At 42.6% G+C, this 17,130-nt stretch overlaps 1 protein-coding gene across 1 annotated transcript in view; it reads right to left on the bottom strand.

The window, feature by feature from the left end:
• Window positions 1–5,605, bottom strand: part of BIRC6 (baculoviral IAP repeat containing 6) — a 237,681-nt gene extending 232,076 nt beyond the window's left edge. The window contains 1 exon segment of the mRNA XM_047746606.1: window positions 5,219–5,605. Coding sequence (XP_047602562.1) covers window positions 5,219–5,543 — 325 coding nt within the window. The 5' untranslated portion in view covers window positions 5,544–5,605.
• Between the last annotated feature and the right edge of the window lie 11,525 nt (window positions 5,606–17,130).

Genomic DNA, 17,130 nt, shown 5'->3' with positions numbered 1-17,130 from the left:
CAAATTTAGGGTGAAGTTCAAAAGATTTAACACAGAATATCAAAAAGGTTTAAATAAAAAAGAAAAAAGAGTATTTACGAAGATTTACAAGTAAATAGAAGAAATATTTTTGAACAGTAAACACACGTTCTGTTCAAAGAACTTTCCATGTACTAACACTCCTAATAATTAGGACAATTATATCCCCCTTTTGCAAATGGGGAAACTGGAACAGAAATGTTAAGTAATTTAGTCAAGGTTACACAGTTAAATTGGGAGGTGAGGGAAAGCAGAAATTGGGATCTTAACCTAAGCCAACAGTCTCCACAACCAGGCTCCTTCCTTTACGCTAAACTGCAGGAACAAACTATAGCTAAAGAGAGGAACAAGCCTAGTAATACAAACAATATGATCAAGTGGTGTATGGAGAGCTATTTTGATTTTCAAAATCCCAAGTACACAAATTAGCCTGTGAAAAGATGTTCAGCATCCTATGTCATTAGGGAACTGCAAATTAAAACAATGAAATACCACTACACACCTATTATTAGAATGGCCACAATCCAGGGCGCCTGGGTGGCTCAGCTGGTTAAGTGTCTGTCTTCAGCTCAGGTAGTGATCTCTGGGTCCTGGGACTGAGTCCCGCATCAGGCTCCCTGCTCATTGGGGAGCCCATTTCTCTCTCTGCCCCCCCCATGCTTGGTCTCCCTTTCTCTCAAAAATAAATAAAAATACTTTATAAAAGAAAAAGGAATGGCCACAATCCAAAACAGAAAAATAGCAAATGCTGAGAAGGATGTGGAGCAACAGGAACTCTCATTCACTAGCACTGGGAAAACAAAATAGCACAGCAGCTTTGGAAACAGTTTGGCAGTTTCTTACAAAACTAAACATAATCCTAACACTCAATCTGATATTCGTGCTCCTTGCTACTTACTCAAATGAACTAAGAACGTAAGTCCACAAAAAACCCTGCACACAAATACTTACAGCAACTTTATTCATAACTGCCACAACCTGGAAGCAACCAAGATGTCCTTCAGTAGGTGAATGGGTAAATGAATTGCAGTCCATCCAGACAATGGAATATCATCCAATGCTAAAAAGCAAATGAGCTACCAAACCATGAAAAGACATGGAAGAACGTAAATGCATATTCTTAACTGAAAGAAGCCAAACTGAAAAGGCTACTGTGTAATTCCAACCATATAACATTCCAGAAAAGGCAGAACTATACAGTCAAAAAATCAGGGAGTGGCAGGGGCAAGAGAGACAGGTGAATGGACAGAAGAGAGAGGATTTTTATGAAAGTGAAACTATTCTTTTTTTTTTTTTTTAGATTTTATTTATTTATTTATTTAACAGACAGAGATCACAAGTAGGCAGAGAGGCGGGGGCGGGGTTGTCCTGGAGGGAAGCAGGCTCCCTGCTGAGCAGAGAGCCAGAAGCAGGGCTCGATTCCAGGACCCTGAGATCATGACCTGAGCCTAAGGCAGAGGCTTAACCTACTGAGCCACCCAGGCACCCCTGAAAGTGAAACTATTCTATATATCCATTTTTCACAACCCTCAGAATGTACAACACCAAAAGTAAACACTAATGTCAACTACAGACCTGGGTGATAATGATGTGTTAATGCAAGTTCACTGATTATAACAAACACACTGATAGTGAAGGGAGGTTGTGTGTACAGAGGGAACAGGAGGTATCTAAGAACTCTAGACATTCTGGTTAATTTTACCATGAACCTGAAACTGCTCTAAAAAATAAAATCTATTAAAGAAAAGAAAGTGGGGGGAAAGGTGTTTATTTAGCAGGTGGTATGTAAGGAAGCACCTATTTAACATACTCATTAGCCTCTATACACAATTGAAAAGTATTTATTAGTATTTTGCACTGGGCTTCCTGAGGAGGGGATATAAACAAGAGGACAAGAGGACAAGTATATAAAACAAGAGGACAAAGAGTTTTAAATATAGTTAAATGGACATCCTATATTCACAAAAAGCTAAATGGAATTTAAATAGTCCAAGACAGAAAACATACCACAAACAGTAAGTCGCCAAATTACTAAAATAGACATTAAGAGGACAACATGTGCGTAGGGGTTCAGTGGATCGCTTCAGACAAATAGAATCAGGAAGTTAAGATTTGCTCTAGGACCTAAAAAATGGCTAAGATATGCCTGGAGGGGACTGGTGCATTCCAAGAAAGAACAAAACTACCCAGTTAGGAAAGGAAATGAAATGAACCAGTTCACAAAACTAAATAGGGAGACAAGACTAGAGAGACTGGTAGAAGTCAAAGAATGCCAGGCCAAGGAATCAGCCTAAGAACGCTAAAATTCTTAACTCTTAAATGCTAAAAAGGAGCAACTTGCCTAACCTATGTTATACCCGATGGCTCTTAATCTAACGAAAGTGTATTTACAAACACTGTATATCAGATACAGATATATGCTAGAAGACAGAGTCAAAAATTCACCACCTCTGCTACCCAACTGAATATATATATATACGTCCTCCTCCCATCCTTCAGTTTTCAATCTACTCTAAAAAGCTACCCATAATCCTACAACCTAACTCATTCAGAAGACACCTATCACCCAATAAAACTCCATACGGTTACATCATTCTTTTTCCCTTCACACAAAGATGTCTTTCTTCTAGGGTAAAAAACAAAGCAGCTCCTTGCCCCTTAACTGGAAAGAGGGGTCATCTTAGGACCATGGTCACTACTGGCACCTTCTCCTCATTCTATTTATAGGACTGTCACCCTCTATTAGTCATTAAAAGCAAACCTCCTAAATAAGTATGTAAAATACATACATATAACAGGCAAGACCCAAAAAAAGCAGCATTTGCTCCCCAATCACCCAAATAGATGACATACATAAGACTCTATACAACCTCTGGTAATTATCTGGTAATTATCAATAACTGCAATTCTCATAAATGAAAACATTTCAGATTTTGTCCACTGTTACTTTCAAACCTTTTCTGTAATCCTTTTGTTTACCATAGACTCTTCCACATATTTCAAATCACATACTCAAACTTCAATGTGTGGGCATCCGCAACTATATCCAATCCCAAACTTTTCTAATTAACAAATTCCCCATCATATGCCAGCTAAGTTATCCCAAATCAATGATATATGCATGTACCTTTAATCTTGTATAAAAATCCTCAAACCCTCCCCTTTAGGAATCTATAACTAGAGTGACTATTTTCTCCCCTTTCATAACAGACACACTCATACATGCCCAATTTCCTCAACCATTTATTACAAACGCTCAAACACATTATTTTTCTCAAACATAGGCTCCGAGCATAAAAACTCCCCATTAGACTCCTTTCTATCAAAAACATTTTAAACCTTCCATTAATATGGCTTTTTATAAAAAATTCAAATACATATATTATAACACCAATTGATCGAAGTTTAAAATCATGAAAGACAGTATTAGATATTGTTTAAAGATACAAGCATATGCTAAAAAACTAAAAACGTGTGAAGACAATAAAACCAAATTAAGGAGAATGCTCATGGGGGAAGGAGGATTGGAGGAATACAACCCAAGAGACAGAGAGGAGGCTTCAACTTTCTAATGTTTTATTTCATTAACAGAATCAGGAATACATGGTTGTTCATCTTATTCTTTATACCTTTCTGTATCTGAAATATTTTAAGTGAGTTTAAGAAGAAAGATATCCAATTACTAATTAGTATCTCCCATTCATACATAGAGACAGGTTGTTATGTCCAAAATGCAGTTACTACTCATAGTTACATCTGGGACACCCCTCCTGTCCTTTACCTAAGCCAAGAAAAGAAAAATTACAAGGCTACAATCCAAAACTTTCCCTTAGACATATCTTAGATATGGTCCAGGCTTATATTCTGTAGCTATATACAATCCATTTCTTTCACAACTCTCATATTGACAAAAGTTAAATCTCTTACTTTATTCTTCTATCCCTACACTACGATTAACTCTTACACGCCTTATTCCATAGCAAACCAGAATAACGAACTTATTTGTGTATGTTACTTGTATGTTAAAAATTTGTGTCTGTTAAAATTTAAGTGAATTGTTTAGCCACATAACTAATTTACTTTGTTGAATGCAGTCATACACACCTCTGTGCACGAGTCTAACTCACTCATATACTAACTTTTCTATCTCAATTTGTAACATCTAAATTAAACCATACATCATTCAACCGCAAATGAAACGTCACCTCGCCAAACACAGTTTAGCCAGAGTTAATTCCAAAACACTCCACTCCAGTAGACAGAGCGTTCACCTAATGCATAAAGTCCCGTCCCTGGAACAACGTTTACTCCACCCAGAAGTGCTCTCCTCCACTGTCGAGACTCACACATACCTCCGAATCCTAACTTTCGGCCCGCTGTGGTAAAACAAGGAGGGCCTGAAGTTTCACCTCATCACGAACCCAAAGGAATCTATATTTCATACACGCAGGCTCTGAGTTTCTCATCACTAGGGGGTAGAAGTTGGAAGCCCCGAGCTAAGGGACAAGGTCTAGTCTTCCATGGCGTCCGCCTGAGTCCTGAAGTCGTCGACCGTACAGTTCAGGCAGCCGGCCCGCCTACTTCCCTCCCCACCCCCACTCCAGGCGCACCCCACCCCCACCCCCGGCGCGAAGCCTGCTGTACATCCCTGCACCTGCGGGTCGTACGAACAGCCGAGTATACGCTTCTCTCCACCAGAGGGAAGGGCTTAGATGTCGGCTCCGACACTGGCCTCCGGCCACCAGGCTCCCACGTCGGGACCAACCGGGCGACCCGTTCGCTCTCTGATCTAGCAGAAGGCAGCAGCGACACCTTCTCCAAAACCGACCCGGGGACCTGCCCTTCTCAGGTGCCGGGCTCCGAGGCCTCCTCACTCACCTCTCCCAGAGGACCAACCTACACCGGACACTCAAGGCCCGAAAGGCAACTCCCACCACTCCCCGACCGGCCAGTCTTCTCTTCCCAGATGCAGCCGCTGAAAAAGCCAAGCCCCACGGTCCTCCTCCACCAGCTTCCGGGCCTCGGCTCACAGGCAGGCCTGAGCCCCCAGCCCTGCCCTCCGCCACCCCATTCCCGTCACGCCGCTTCCCCTCCACCGGAGGCCGAGCCCCGGGGCTGGGCGGCTTCCTTCCCCGGCATCCCGCGGGCCCGGCTCCTCCCGCGGCTGGCCCGGCCCCCGCCCGGCGTGCCGCACACTCACCGCTGAGCGCTGAGGCCTGCAGGGTGGCCCCCGAGGTGCCGTCGATGACTTTGATGGTCCCACGACTGGTGACGGCTAGGATGGCGTTGAGCGCCGGGTGGTAGGAGAGGCTGTGCAGCCCGTCGGCGTCGCAGCGCATACAGCCGTCTCGCAGCACCAGCCACTCCGAGACCCCGGCCGCTCCCGCCCCCGCCGCCGAGGAGCAGCCCGGGCCCGAGGCCGCCGCAGCCGCAGCCGCCATCTTCCGGCCTGCGCTCAGCACAATCACACTGGGAAGCGGCTCAGTGACAGTCCCGGGAGGTGCAGCACCGCCACCAGTCACCATCCGGGGCCAGGGGGCAAGCGGAGCGCGTTAGCCGGAAGTGAAGTCAGGCGCCGGCACGCACGCGGGACGTCTGCCGCGCGCCCGGAGGGGCCAAGCTCGGAGGGAGGTTGGCGGGGGAGGGGGAGAAGGAGCGAAAGAGGCGGGACCTGGGGAGGGGGCGGGTAGCGGGTGGCTGGAGCATGCGCGGGAGAGCTGGCGCGTACCACGCGTCCCCGGTCCAGCCAGCTTCTCGTCCGCAATGTCCCAGTTTTTTGTTGGTTTTTTTTTTTTTTTTCCTGAGCCTGGGGAGTGGCCGCTGCCTGGGCCCCGCCCCACTCCCTTGCTCCTGGAGATGGGGGTTGGGTTCCATGTGTTTCCGCTAGGCGGGGATCTTGGGCAGTGGGACCGCTCTGAGGTCCTCCCGGGCCGTTCCAGCTGCGCCCGCACGGCTTCCTGTAGGAGCTGTGCGGCTGTGTGGTTGTGCGCGGGAGAAGACCCCAGAGTTCGGCTCTAGTCTACAAGTAAGCAGTCTGAAAAACCTCTGGTCTGGATTGGGGGAAACGACCTCAGTTCCTTGTGCCTACTGCACGCCGCCATTCCCAGATCTTTTTGTTGAACAGAAGTGCCAGATTGGAGGTGCTGGAAGTATATTATTTGGCTTAATGTCTTCATCCACGTCACAAACAACTCAACTTATGTGAATTGTTAATAGATGTGTGGGGGTGTTGTGGGGCCAGGAAGAACTGTAGTCAAGTAAATTTACTAATCATATGTTTAATCTTTTCACTTAAAAATAAGTATTATGGGTGCCTGGGTGACCCAGTCGGATAAGCGCCTGCATTTGGCTTAGGTCATGATCCTGGAGTCTTGGGATGGAGCCCCACATTGGGCTTCCTGCTCAGTTGGGCGATTCTCCCTCTCCCTCTGCCTGCCGCTCCCCTCACCCAGCTTGTGCTTTCTGTCAAATGAATAAATAAAATCTTAAATAAAAATAGGGGCGCCAGGGTGGCTCAGTGGGTTAAGCCGCTGCCTTCGGCTCAGGTCATGATCCCAGGTCCTGGGTTCGAGCCCCACATCGGGCTTACTGCTCAGCGGGGAGCCTGCTTCCTCCTCTCTCTCTGCCTGCCTCTCTGTTTACTTGTGATTTCTCTCTGTCAAATAAATAAATAAAATCTTTAAAAAAAAAAATAAAAAAATAAAAATAAAAAATTATTATTATTAGATTCACACTTGTAAACACAGTACAGACCTCTGTGGTCTGCCTCTCCAAAAAATCATAATCCCTATCTAACTCGAAAAAACAGGGGTCTAGGACACCTGGGTAGCTCAGCCAGTTAAGCGTCTGCCTTGGGCTCAGGTCAGGATGCCAAGGTCCTGGGATCAAGCCCCTCATCGTTGGGCTTCCTGCTTCTCCCTCTGCTAGCCGCTCCCTCTGCTTGTGCTCTCTCCCTCTGTGTCAAATAAACAAACAAAATCTTAAAAAAAAAAAACTGCACAAACTCAATTTAGGGACGTCTATAAAATACCTGACCAGTGTTCCTCAAAGTTTAACAGAAAGGCCCAATTTACCCAGTTTCACCAAGAGTTACCTGTTACATACGTTTAGTACAGTATCAAAAGCAGGGATTTGACATTTGAATGGTGTGTGTATAATTCTCTGTCATTTTATCATGTGTAGATTGCTATACCACAATCAGGATACAGAACTGTATGTTCTTGGGATCATCCCATTATCTTGAAAGCCTAAATTCTTCTTTAAAACCTCAAGTGCTGTTGAGAGGATTGGGAGTCAGGTGAAATGTGTGGAATAGCATCTGACACACAGTAGGTGCTCAATACAAATTATGAAAGCTAATTGTCTTCTCAAATTCCTGCATACTTCCTTCAGGAATCTTCGTAGATTATCCCAACAACATCTTAAACCTGTTTATTTGTATGCAAAGTTGTATTTATATAATCTATCCATTCCATTTTGGAATGGCAAATATGCCATTTTTATCTGATGTTGGGCAGCAACATACAATAAAGTGGAAGAATACCCAAGTATTAAAGTCTTCATGAATATATGATTTGAGTCACTGTGGCTTCATGTATCAGCTCTATCTATGAACCTGGGCAAGTCACTTAAATATTCTGAGACTGGGGCGCCTGCGAGGCTCAGTGGGTTAAAGCCTCTGCCTTCGGCTCAGGTCATGATCTCAGTGAGGTCCTGGGATCGAGCCCCACATCGTGCTCTCTGCTCAGCAGGGAGCCTGCTTCCCCCTCTCTCTCTACCTGCCTCTCTGCCTACTTGTGGCCTCTCTGCCTACTTGTGATCTCTCTCTCTCTCTGTCAAATAAATAAATAAAATCATAAAAAAAAAAAAAAACATTCTGAGACTGTTCCACCAAGTGTCAATTGGAAATGATAAAATTATTTGCCCTACTTAGGTTTGTTATAAGACTTGCAAATTGTAAAACTTATCAAAGTACTTGTAAACTGTAAAAACAAAAACACAGAGGTTAAGCCTTGTCCAAGTTCTTCAAGCTTGTGAGGAGGGGTTAACAGCAAGCTAGAGTTTGAGTTCAGGCAGCTTGACTCCAGAACCCAGACTCCTAACTTAACCTCCTGTTCAAAACTTCAGTGCCTTGAGGTTAGTAAAGTATGCAAATAGTCAAATTTAAATGTAATTGGGGGTATCATTCTTAAAGTGTTTTATATCTCAGGACACAAGCAGAAACTAAAAACTGCCATTTCAAAGTTGTTTTTTGTCAAGATTCATTTGTGCCAAATTTTTTCATTAATCTAAAAGGGTACCTGAATAGGACTTGAATGCAAATCGAGCCCCCCAACTTACTGATAGGGAAAACAAACTAATAACCTGAACACTAAGTTTAAACTTAGTGTACTTCAGTGTTATGCTATATTGAAAAGAATTGAGGCATCCTCTAGCGAGTGTTACATTTTTTTGAATAGGAAAAAAATACTTCTTTTCTGTGAGTTCAAACTGCTTTCACCTGTAAACCATCATTTTCCAAAGCTACCCAGAAGATCTGAAATAAAACACTACCATAATCAAACAAATTTAGAAAAAAACTCCCCCTACATTTCTCCTCTTGGGAGATTTATAATATACATTAGCATGCCAAAGGCTCTGAGACCTCCTGTGATACAACATTTCACAAACTCCTGTGGCCATAGATTCCCGCAAGTCAAGGGTTTCAAAGAGCACTCTGTTGTGTTCTTGATTGTTTTTGTGAATATGTATTTTCGTTTGAGCACTTACTGAGACCTCAAAAACTGCAGTTAAGTGTTTCAGGACCCAGGTTAAGGTTCCTTAAATTGAACTTATCATAAAAATGAAACTGGACAAGACTTGGTGATGTTCAGTATCAACTGTGTTGATTTCTTTCTGCATGTGGAATTGAGAAATAACTAACTTTGAAAATACACTGACTTTCCGCACTAGTCTGTTTCAAAGTGATGGACTTTTGAGGCTCTCCAGCCAAACCATGTGGGGCACAGGTAGTGATTGCTAAAGAAAGTAGAAATTCCCAATGACAATCATTTTGAAAGAGGAAATTTGTTAGAATCAGAAATGTAGACTCAGAAAGGGGGTGTGACACAGAAAAAGTATTTGACAAAACCCCGCATATCTTCAAAGAGAAAAACAAGGGGCAGCTGGGTGGCTCAGTGGGTGAATCCTCTGCCTTCGGCTCAGGTCATGATCCCAGGGTCCTGGGATAGAGCCCCACACCAGGCTTTCTGCTCGGTGGGGAGCCCGCTTCCCCCCTCTCTCTCTGCCTGCCTCTGCCTACTTGTGATCTCTCTCTCTCTCAATCTGTGTCAAATAAATAAAATGTTTAAAAACAAAACAAAACTCTCAGCCAACTAAAAACAAAGGGAAATTTCCTCAACTTGGTAAAATGCATCTACCAAAACAAAACAAAAACCTATAGCTAACAAGCGTACTTAACAGTAAAAGACTGAGTGCTTTCCCTCTAAAGTCAGGGACAAGTCAAGGACCTCTACTCTCACTACTCCTTTTCAACGCCGTACTAGGAGTTCTGGAACTTAATGGCAGTCACTGCAACAAGGCAAGAAAAAGAAATAAGCATAGAGAGCAGTTTCTCAGACCCACCTCTCTTTCCCTTATGCAGCCATTGGTGGTGGGGGCCAGTCTTTGGTAAGAAGAGTAGAAGCTAAGGCCTCAGAGGGAGCACAACTGCAGGTGGTGACTGGCTGAGCAGAAGCCTGTGTCTGCAGCTCCATAGGAGCAGAGAGAGAGGCAAAACTGATTCTAGAGCTTACAGAATAAACACTCTCCCTAAATATTCCCTAGTAAATACCAGGGGCACTCTCGATGGGTGGCTGAAGTCATGCCATGGCAGCTAGAATTTAGACACATTCATAACACACTCCAGTAAAACTCAAAACACACACATAATGGAGCCAGATACAAACATGGCATAAAACAAATACCTAGGGCGCCTGGGTGGCTCAGTCAGCTAAGCAGCTGCCTCCCGCCCAGGATCCTGGAATCAAGCCCTGCATTGGGCTGCCTGCTCAGCGGGGAGTCTACTTCTCCCTCTCCCTCTGCCTGCTGCTCGCCCTGTTTGTGCTCTCTCTCTCTTATGTAGGTAAATAAAAATCTTTAAAAAAAACAAAAATGAAAACACAAATGCCCAATGTTAAAAGGAATCTAAATTTAGAGGGGGAAAAAAAAAGTTTGGTGACAATAAAGAACTCTCTAAACTTAAAAAAAAAAAAATTAGAAATTATCACCCTAATCCCCAGAAGTTTACATGGAGATTTGCCTTATCCCAATGTGGGAAATGATAAAGTTCTAATGATTTATAATGGAAAAGCTGATCTCCTATAAATTATGTCTAACTGGCCTGGTATTGACAGCTAGTATGTGTATCATTAAAATTCACTCTTGGGGAAGGGTGCCTGGGTGGCTCAGTAGGTTAAGCATCTGCCTTCGGCTTAGATCATGATCCCAGACTCAGCAGGGAATCTGCGTCTCCTTCCTATACCTTTCCCCCCATGTTCATGCAGGCTCGCTCTCTCAAATAAATAAAATCTTAAAAAAAAAAATCATAGTGACTTTTTGGTGTAAGCAGCCATTGATTATGGAGAAAGCTCAATATGGGCATTCATTGAAAGGATATCTGACCCACTTACATTTGACCCTTCTAGACTATCATACAAAAATTCACCAGGCTGTTCTGGAGTAAGGATATACACCTTGGAAGCTATAGATATGAAAAGGGTAAGGATAGAATTGCAACCTGAGATCAAAGACGTCACAGACTTTAAAAAGAAAAAAAAAAAAAAAAACAGTGGGAACAAATTGGAAGTTCATTAAAATCCCTGCAAAGTTCATTTGCTTTCCTTTTTGCTTTCATACACTATCTGAGCTACCTTTCTAATAATAATTTTGCAAACATTATTATGACCCAGTCACTGAGTTAGGTTTTTATTAAGCACGTACTACAGACAAGGCATGTGATAGAGTATAAAGATGACAGAAACAACAACAAAGAGACAGTCATAATCTCTGCTCCTTGGGATTTGCAATCAAGTGAGCAGACAGACATTAACCAAACCATCATCAAACTAAACACACGATTGCAAATGTGATAAGTGTACGAAGGAGAAACCCAAGTACTATGAAAAAGTAACAGAGGAAGCTGTTTAGGACTGGAGGAGAATCAAGCCACGCTTTTCCATGGAAGTAAAAGTGCAGCTGACACCTGAAACCTGGAAAGGAATTACCAGTATTTAGGAGTATCTTGGAAAAGAGAATATTCTGGGCAGAGAATAGTCTGTATAAAGGTGGTGGGGCATTTGACTTATTCTAGCAAGTGTCCCTAGAGTTCGGTAGGCAATGGGAATGAGGTTCAGAAGCAAGGCAGGGGCCAGCCTTTGTAGGGATGGGTAGGTGTAGGCCACATTAAGAATTCTGGACTTTGTATTAAGTGCAAAGGAAAGCCATTAGCAATGGAGTGATATGACCTGATTTGCCTATAAAGAGACCACTCTGTTGTACGAGGAGAAAATTTAAAAGCCACAAGCAGGGATCCACTGGGGAGAAACAAGAAGGCGCACACCTAGAATGCAAAATGTAAAGACCTGCCAGAACACTCAGTGAGCCAGATAAATCATATTTTAAAGCAAGCGTTGAAAAAAAGCAAATCGGGGCGCCTGGGTGGCTCAGTGGGTTAAAGCCTCTGCCTTCAGCTCAGGTCATGATCCCAGGGTTCTGGGATCGAGCCCCGCATCAGGCTCTCTGCTCAGTGGGAAGCCTGCTTTCCCTCTCTCTCTGCCTGCCTCTCTGCCTACTTGTGATCTCTGTCTCTCAAATAAATAAATAAAATCTTAAAAAAAAAAGAAAAAGAAAGAAAGAAAAAGAGAAAAAGCAAATCTACACACAATGGCCTACACTCCCCTTCCCTGTTTCCATAAACAAAGTTTTATTGGAACCAGGGCTGGGATTAGCTTGAGCAAAGTACAACAGGATTGTGGGAGGGCAGATGCTACCCTTAATTAAAATTTTGATTTTTTTTCACCATTTTTAGCATTTATTCTGATTTTTAAAAACCATTTCATTAAATTATGATTTACTAAGGTTTTTTGCACCCAAGGCAAGTGCCTCATTTTCCTCACCCTACAAAGGCAGAAATAGGGGGGAAAATTAGATTATTATTCATCTATTTATTCACTGAACAATGCCACATACTGTTCTACACCGCGTAGGGGTACTGAGTGAAAAAGATGATTATAGTATCTACACTCTCAGGGAACGTATATACTAGTGTAATATCAAGAACCCTCAAACCAAGATGATTTTAGATTTTGTCAAGTACAATTAAGGAAGTCAAAGACAGGACCTGATCTGGTGACCAGGAGGGGGCTATCTCAGAGCAGGTGGCCAGGGAATGCTAGGAGGACTAAAATCTGAATGGTGAGAACCAAAGGAAGAGAGTCCCAGGAAGAGGAAAAGTCAGCGTAACCAGAAGTAGGATTCAGGAGAGTGACTAGTGACCTGAACTGGCATGATGGCAAGGAAACAGATAGCCATGACCAATGAGAGATGTTTTAAAAGTAGAATCAGTCATTGGTTCAACGATGAGTGAGAGAGAGAGGTCAAAAGACTCCATTTCCTGACCTCACAGTTGGCTCAACGAAGGAAAAGTGCGACAATAATGGCTTTGGTTGTCATGATGTTTTAGTCCAGCAGAATTCATGAGTCAGAGGAAAGAGCGCATCAACATAGCTACAGACCACTTGCCCCGGAACCCATACTTTGACCCTGCACAGCCCCCCTCAAATGCCCACAGCCTCACTGGTGGTTTAAAGCGGATCCATGTCTCTAAGAGATCCACTCCAGTTTTCCTGAATAAAAAATAATATGGGGAGAGTACAGCCATCTGACGTGTCAGGAAGAGATGTGCTATTCCCCTCAGGACCCTTCTCTAGGCTAGCATGCTCTGTCCTGGATGCCTAACATTTTTCCGTGGCTGTGATCTCCTTTAAGTGGAGGGTCCCCTTTATATCACCTTCACCCCTTATCTCTTTGGGTATCTTTCCACTCATTTTTTTACCTGCCCCACCGTGTCAAAATAGTCAGTATTCTGGTTGTTCCCTAATCTTTTTTTTTTTAATATTTTATTTATTCATCTGACAGAGAGAGAGATCACAAGTAGGCAGAGAGGTAGGCAGAGAGGAAAGGAAGCAGGCTCCCTGCTGAGCAGAGAGCCTGATGCGGGGCTCCATCCCAGGTCCCTGAGACCATGACCCGAGCCGAAGGCAGAGGCCCAAACCACTGAGCCACCCAGGCACCCCTGTTCCCTGATCTTGATAGTGAACTGCCCTTCTGAAGAACAGTCTTTCCTGTAAGGTAACAGCTGCAGTGTTTTTTAATACCTAAGTCAATATTTGGGCAGTATACAGTTTGAGAACACTAAGGGAAGAAAATTAGTTTAACTATACCTTACAACAATCCTAAAGCGCAAATGTTGTCATTACTGTTTTATGGATGGTGCCACTAAAGTCCCAAGGAGTGACAGGGATAAGGAAGATCATATACTAGTTAAGCCGGAGTCAGGGTTTGAACTTTGAATTCCCACTGGACTTCATAACCTGTATTTTCAGCCACTATTCATACTAAACTTCCCCCAAAAGGGTATAACTTCATTAATTTGATATTAGTGCCCAGAGGGAATGTGGTGTAGTGAGAGTAATGCTCAGGTCAGCAGACCTGAGTTGTAATCCTGCCTTTTCCTGGTGTCCCTCACTCTGACCCCCAGCACTCTTTCTCAATTGCAGGAGTCCCTAAGGTCCTCTATGGGAAACTCCTTGTCCCATAACAGACTTATGAGTTAGAACTGTTGCCATATGGGAAGGCAGGATCAGAGTAGATGGACCTGATTCCTTTAAACAAAGCTGTCAGTTTGGACTTTTTGTGTGCAAGTTTCCAACTTTTCAATGGTAGCTAGGAATTCACAATTGTTAAAACAACAACGAAAACAACAACAAAAAACCCTCTGTTTCGTCCTCTGTGGACAAATTACATCCTTGGACTTAACCTAGCTTGGTCTCCACTGTAAGAGAGTTGTCTATAGAGTCTTTCTCCTGAAGAGAATATACTTTGTTTAAATACACATCTTTTTTTTTTTTTTTTTTTTTTTTTTTTAGTTGGAGAGAGGGTAAGCACAGCAGGGGGAGCACCAGGCAGTGGGAGAAGCAGACTCATGGCTTAACCAGCTGAGCTGCCCAGGCGCCCTAAAAACACATCTTAATGTAAATTTAAAAAAATTTTCAGCCAGACTCTGAGGGAAACCCAAAATGGAATATAAATTATAAAAAATGACCCTGAGTGTATTATGAATCAATAACATAAGCACACTGCAGAGAGTGCAGTAGAAAAGAACCCAAGTAAATTCGGAAACCAGTATTTTGACTATAGACTGTAAAGTTAAAGAAAAAAAGAACTGCACCAGGTACTATATATCCTGGTTAGTTAGTAAACTTGTTTTTCACAAGTGTATGGGTTAGTAATTCTGAAAATACTTTGTACATTAACATTATGTACCCTCCAAAGGAAGTACATCACTTGAAATTTTTTGCTAAAAATTCATAGCCTCAATCTAATCATGAGGAAAATATCAGATCTGAAGTAAAGGTCATGCTACAAAAGGACTGTACACTTCACAAGTTCCAGTATTCTTCAAAAGTTTCAAGGTCTTTTTTTTTTTTTAAGATTTATTTATTTATTTATTTATTTATTTATTTTTTTTTTTTGACAGAGAAAGAGAGAACCCACAAGCAGGCAGGGGGAGCAGCAGAGGGAGAAGGAGAAGCAGGTTCCCGGCTGAGCAGGGAGCCCATGTGGGGCTTGATCCCAGGATTCTGGGATCATGATCTGAGCAGAAGGCCGATGCTTAACTGATTGAGCCACCCAGGCATCCCAGAAGTTTCAAGGTCTTGAGGACAAGGAAAGACTGAGAAAGTGTGAGAGAAGACTTAAGAAGACATGATACCTAAATGTAATGTGGGATCTGGAATTGGATCCTGGAACAAAAAAGGGCATCAATGGAAAATCTGATGAAATCCAAATAAAGTTTCAGTTTATAGTGTTGTACTCATGTTAGTTCCTGTTTTTGATAAATGTACTATAGTTATTCAAGACATTAACACTAGGGAAAACTGGGTAATAGGTATTCAGGAACTTTCTGTATTATTTTTGCAACCTCAATGCTAAGTCTAAAATGTTTTCAAAATAAAAATCTAACATGCACACACACACACACACACCCACACACCACACCAACTAACACACTTTTGGTTGGCTGGTAGAGAGACCTTCTACGTTGGACTGAAAGGTAAAGAGACAGCCACATTGCTTTGACTTAAGGCCGTTCACAGAATTTTGGGTAGGGACACTAGAGAACAGGGGAGAAGATAAAGGGGGAGACAAGTACCCAGCTACAAGTACCCAGGACTATGGAGAGGTAGTTATGCAGAGGGAGTGACTGAGGGAAATTTAAGAACAAGATCTACATAGCAGAAGAGAGGTAAAAATGAAAGAAAATGGAAACCAGAGAGGAAGACAAATCAAAAGAGACTCTTAATCTTAGGAAACAAATTGAGGGTTGCAGGAGTGGAGGGGGGTGGGAGGGCTGTGGTGGCTGGGTGATGGACACTGGGGACAGTACATGTTGTGGTGAGCACTGGGTGTTATGTAAGACTGATAAATCAGAGACCTGTACCCCTGACACAAATAATACATTATATGCTAATTTAAAAAAAAGAACAAGATCCAAACTGAGGTTGTTTGTGGACCATAATGTGCTACAAGCAGCCTTGTGTGGTGCTTTGGGGACTGAATGAATCAGGATGACAGCACAGTTGTGACACAGGATTGCAAAGGGACAACACTGCATGGGAGCTAAAATAGAAGAAAAAGAGAAGTCAGCAGAACTTGAAGACAGATGTAACTGGAAAATATATGGGAACCATAGGAATTTCGAGAGTTTTCAAAGGGATATGGGATTTTCAGTATATTATGCTTCTGGACTATTTTACTCCTTTTATTTTATACTTTTTCTTTAAAAAATTGTTCCTTCTTCTCCCTTCCTCACCCCCCCCACCATCTTCCCCCATCCTTCTGTCTTCCATTTGCCTGTCCTTTCCTTCCTTCCCACTAACAGTTAACCACCATTACTAGTTTTGTGTCATTCTAGGAATTGTAAACATTCATTTACAATAAAATGTAATATATATTACATAGTATATATTGTCCTTCTCTTTATTATTACACAATTAACATATATATTTTTTTATTTTTATTTTTTGAGAGAGAGAGAGACAGTGAGAGAGAGTATGAGCGAAGAGAAGGTCAAAGGGAGAAGCAAACTCCCCGTGGAGCTGGGAGCCCAATGCAGGACTCCTGGGACTCCAGAATCATGACCTGAGCTGAAGGCAGTCGCTTAACGAACTGAGCCACCCAGGTACCCACAATTAACATATTCTATATAGTTATCTGCACTTTGCTTCTTTTGCTTAATGATGTCTCTAGTAGGTTTTTCTGTATCGGTTTATGAACAGCTTCCTTGTTCTTTTATACAACTAACAGTATGTCATTGGCTCTACACACCATACTTTTTTAAACAGACCCTCTTCCTAGATATTTTGGTATTCCAGTAAAATTGTTGTGTGAAGTGTACATGCATTTTTTAAATATTTTACTTATTTATTTGAGAGAGAGAGAGAGTGAGTGGAGGGAGGGGTAGAGGAGGAGGGAAAGGGAGAGGGAAAGACACTCAAGCAGACTCCACGCTGAGCACAGAACCTGACACATGGCTCAATGTCATGACCCCAAGATCATGACCTGAGCTGAAACCAAGAGTCAGATGCCCAAACGACCCCCACCCAGACACCCCCCAGTAGTACTTGCTTTTATAGATATTGGTAAATTGTCCTGTGAATGGGGCATTTTATTTAAATTTACTTAATTTTATTTTTATTTAAATTTTAGTGAACATACAGTGCAATAATGCCTTCTGTATAGAATTCAGTGATTCATCACATACATACAACACCAGCTCATCACAGCAAGTGC

Source organism: Lutra lutra, chromosome 9 (genome assembly GCF_902655055.1).
Source record: "Lutra lutra chromosome 9, mLutLut1.2, whole genome shotgun sequence".
Lineage (NCBI taxonomy): Eukaryota > Metazoa > Chordata > Mammalia > Carnivora > Mustelidae > Lutra > Lutra lutra.
The sequence above is the reverse complement of the archived record's forward strand: the minus strand, read 5'-3'. Positions and strand labels throughout refer to the sequence as shown.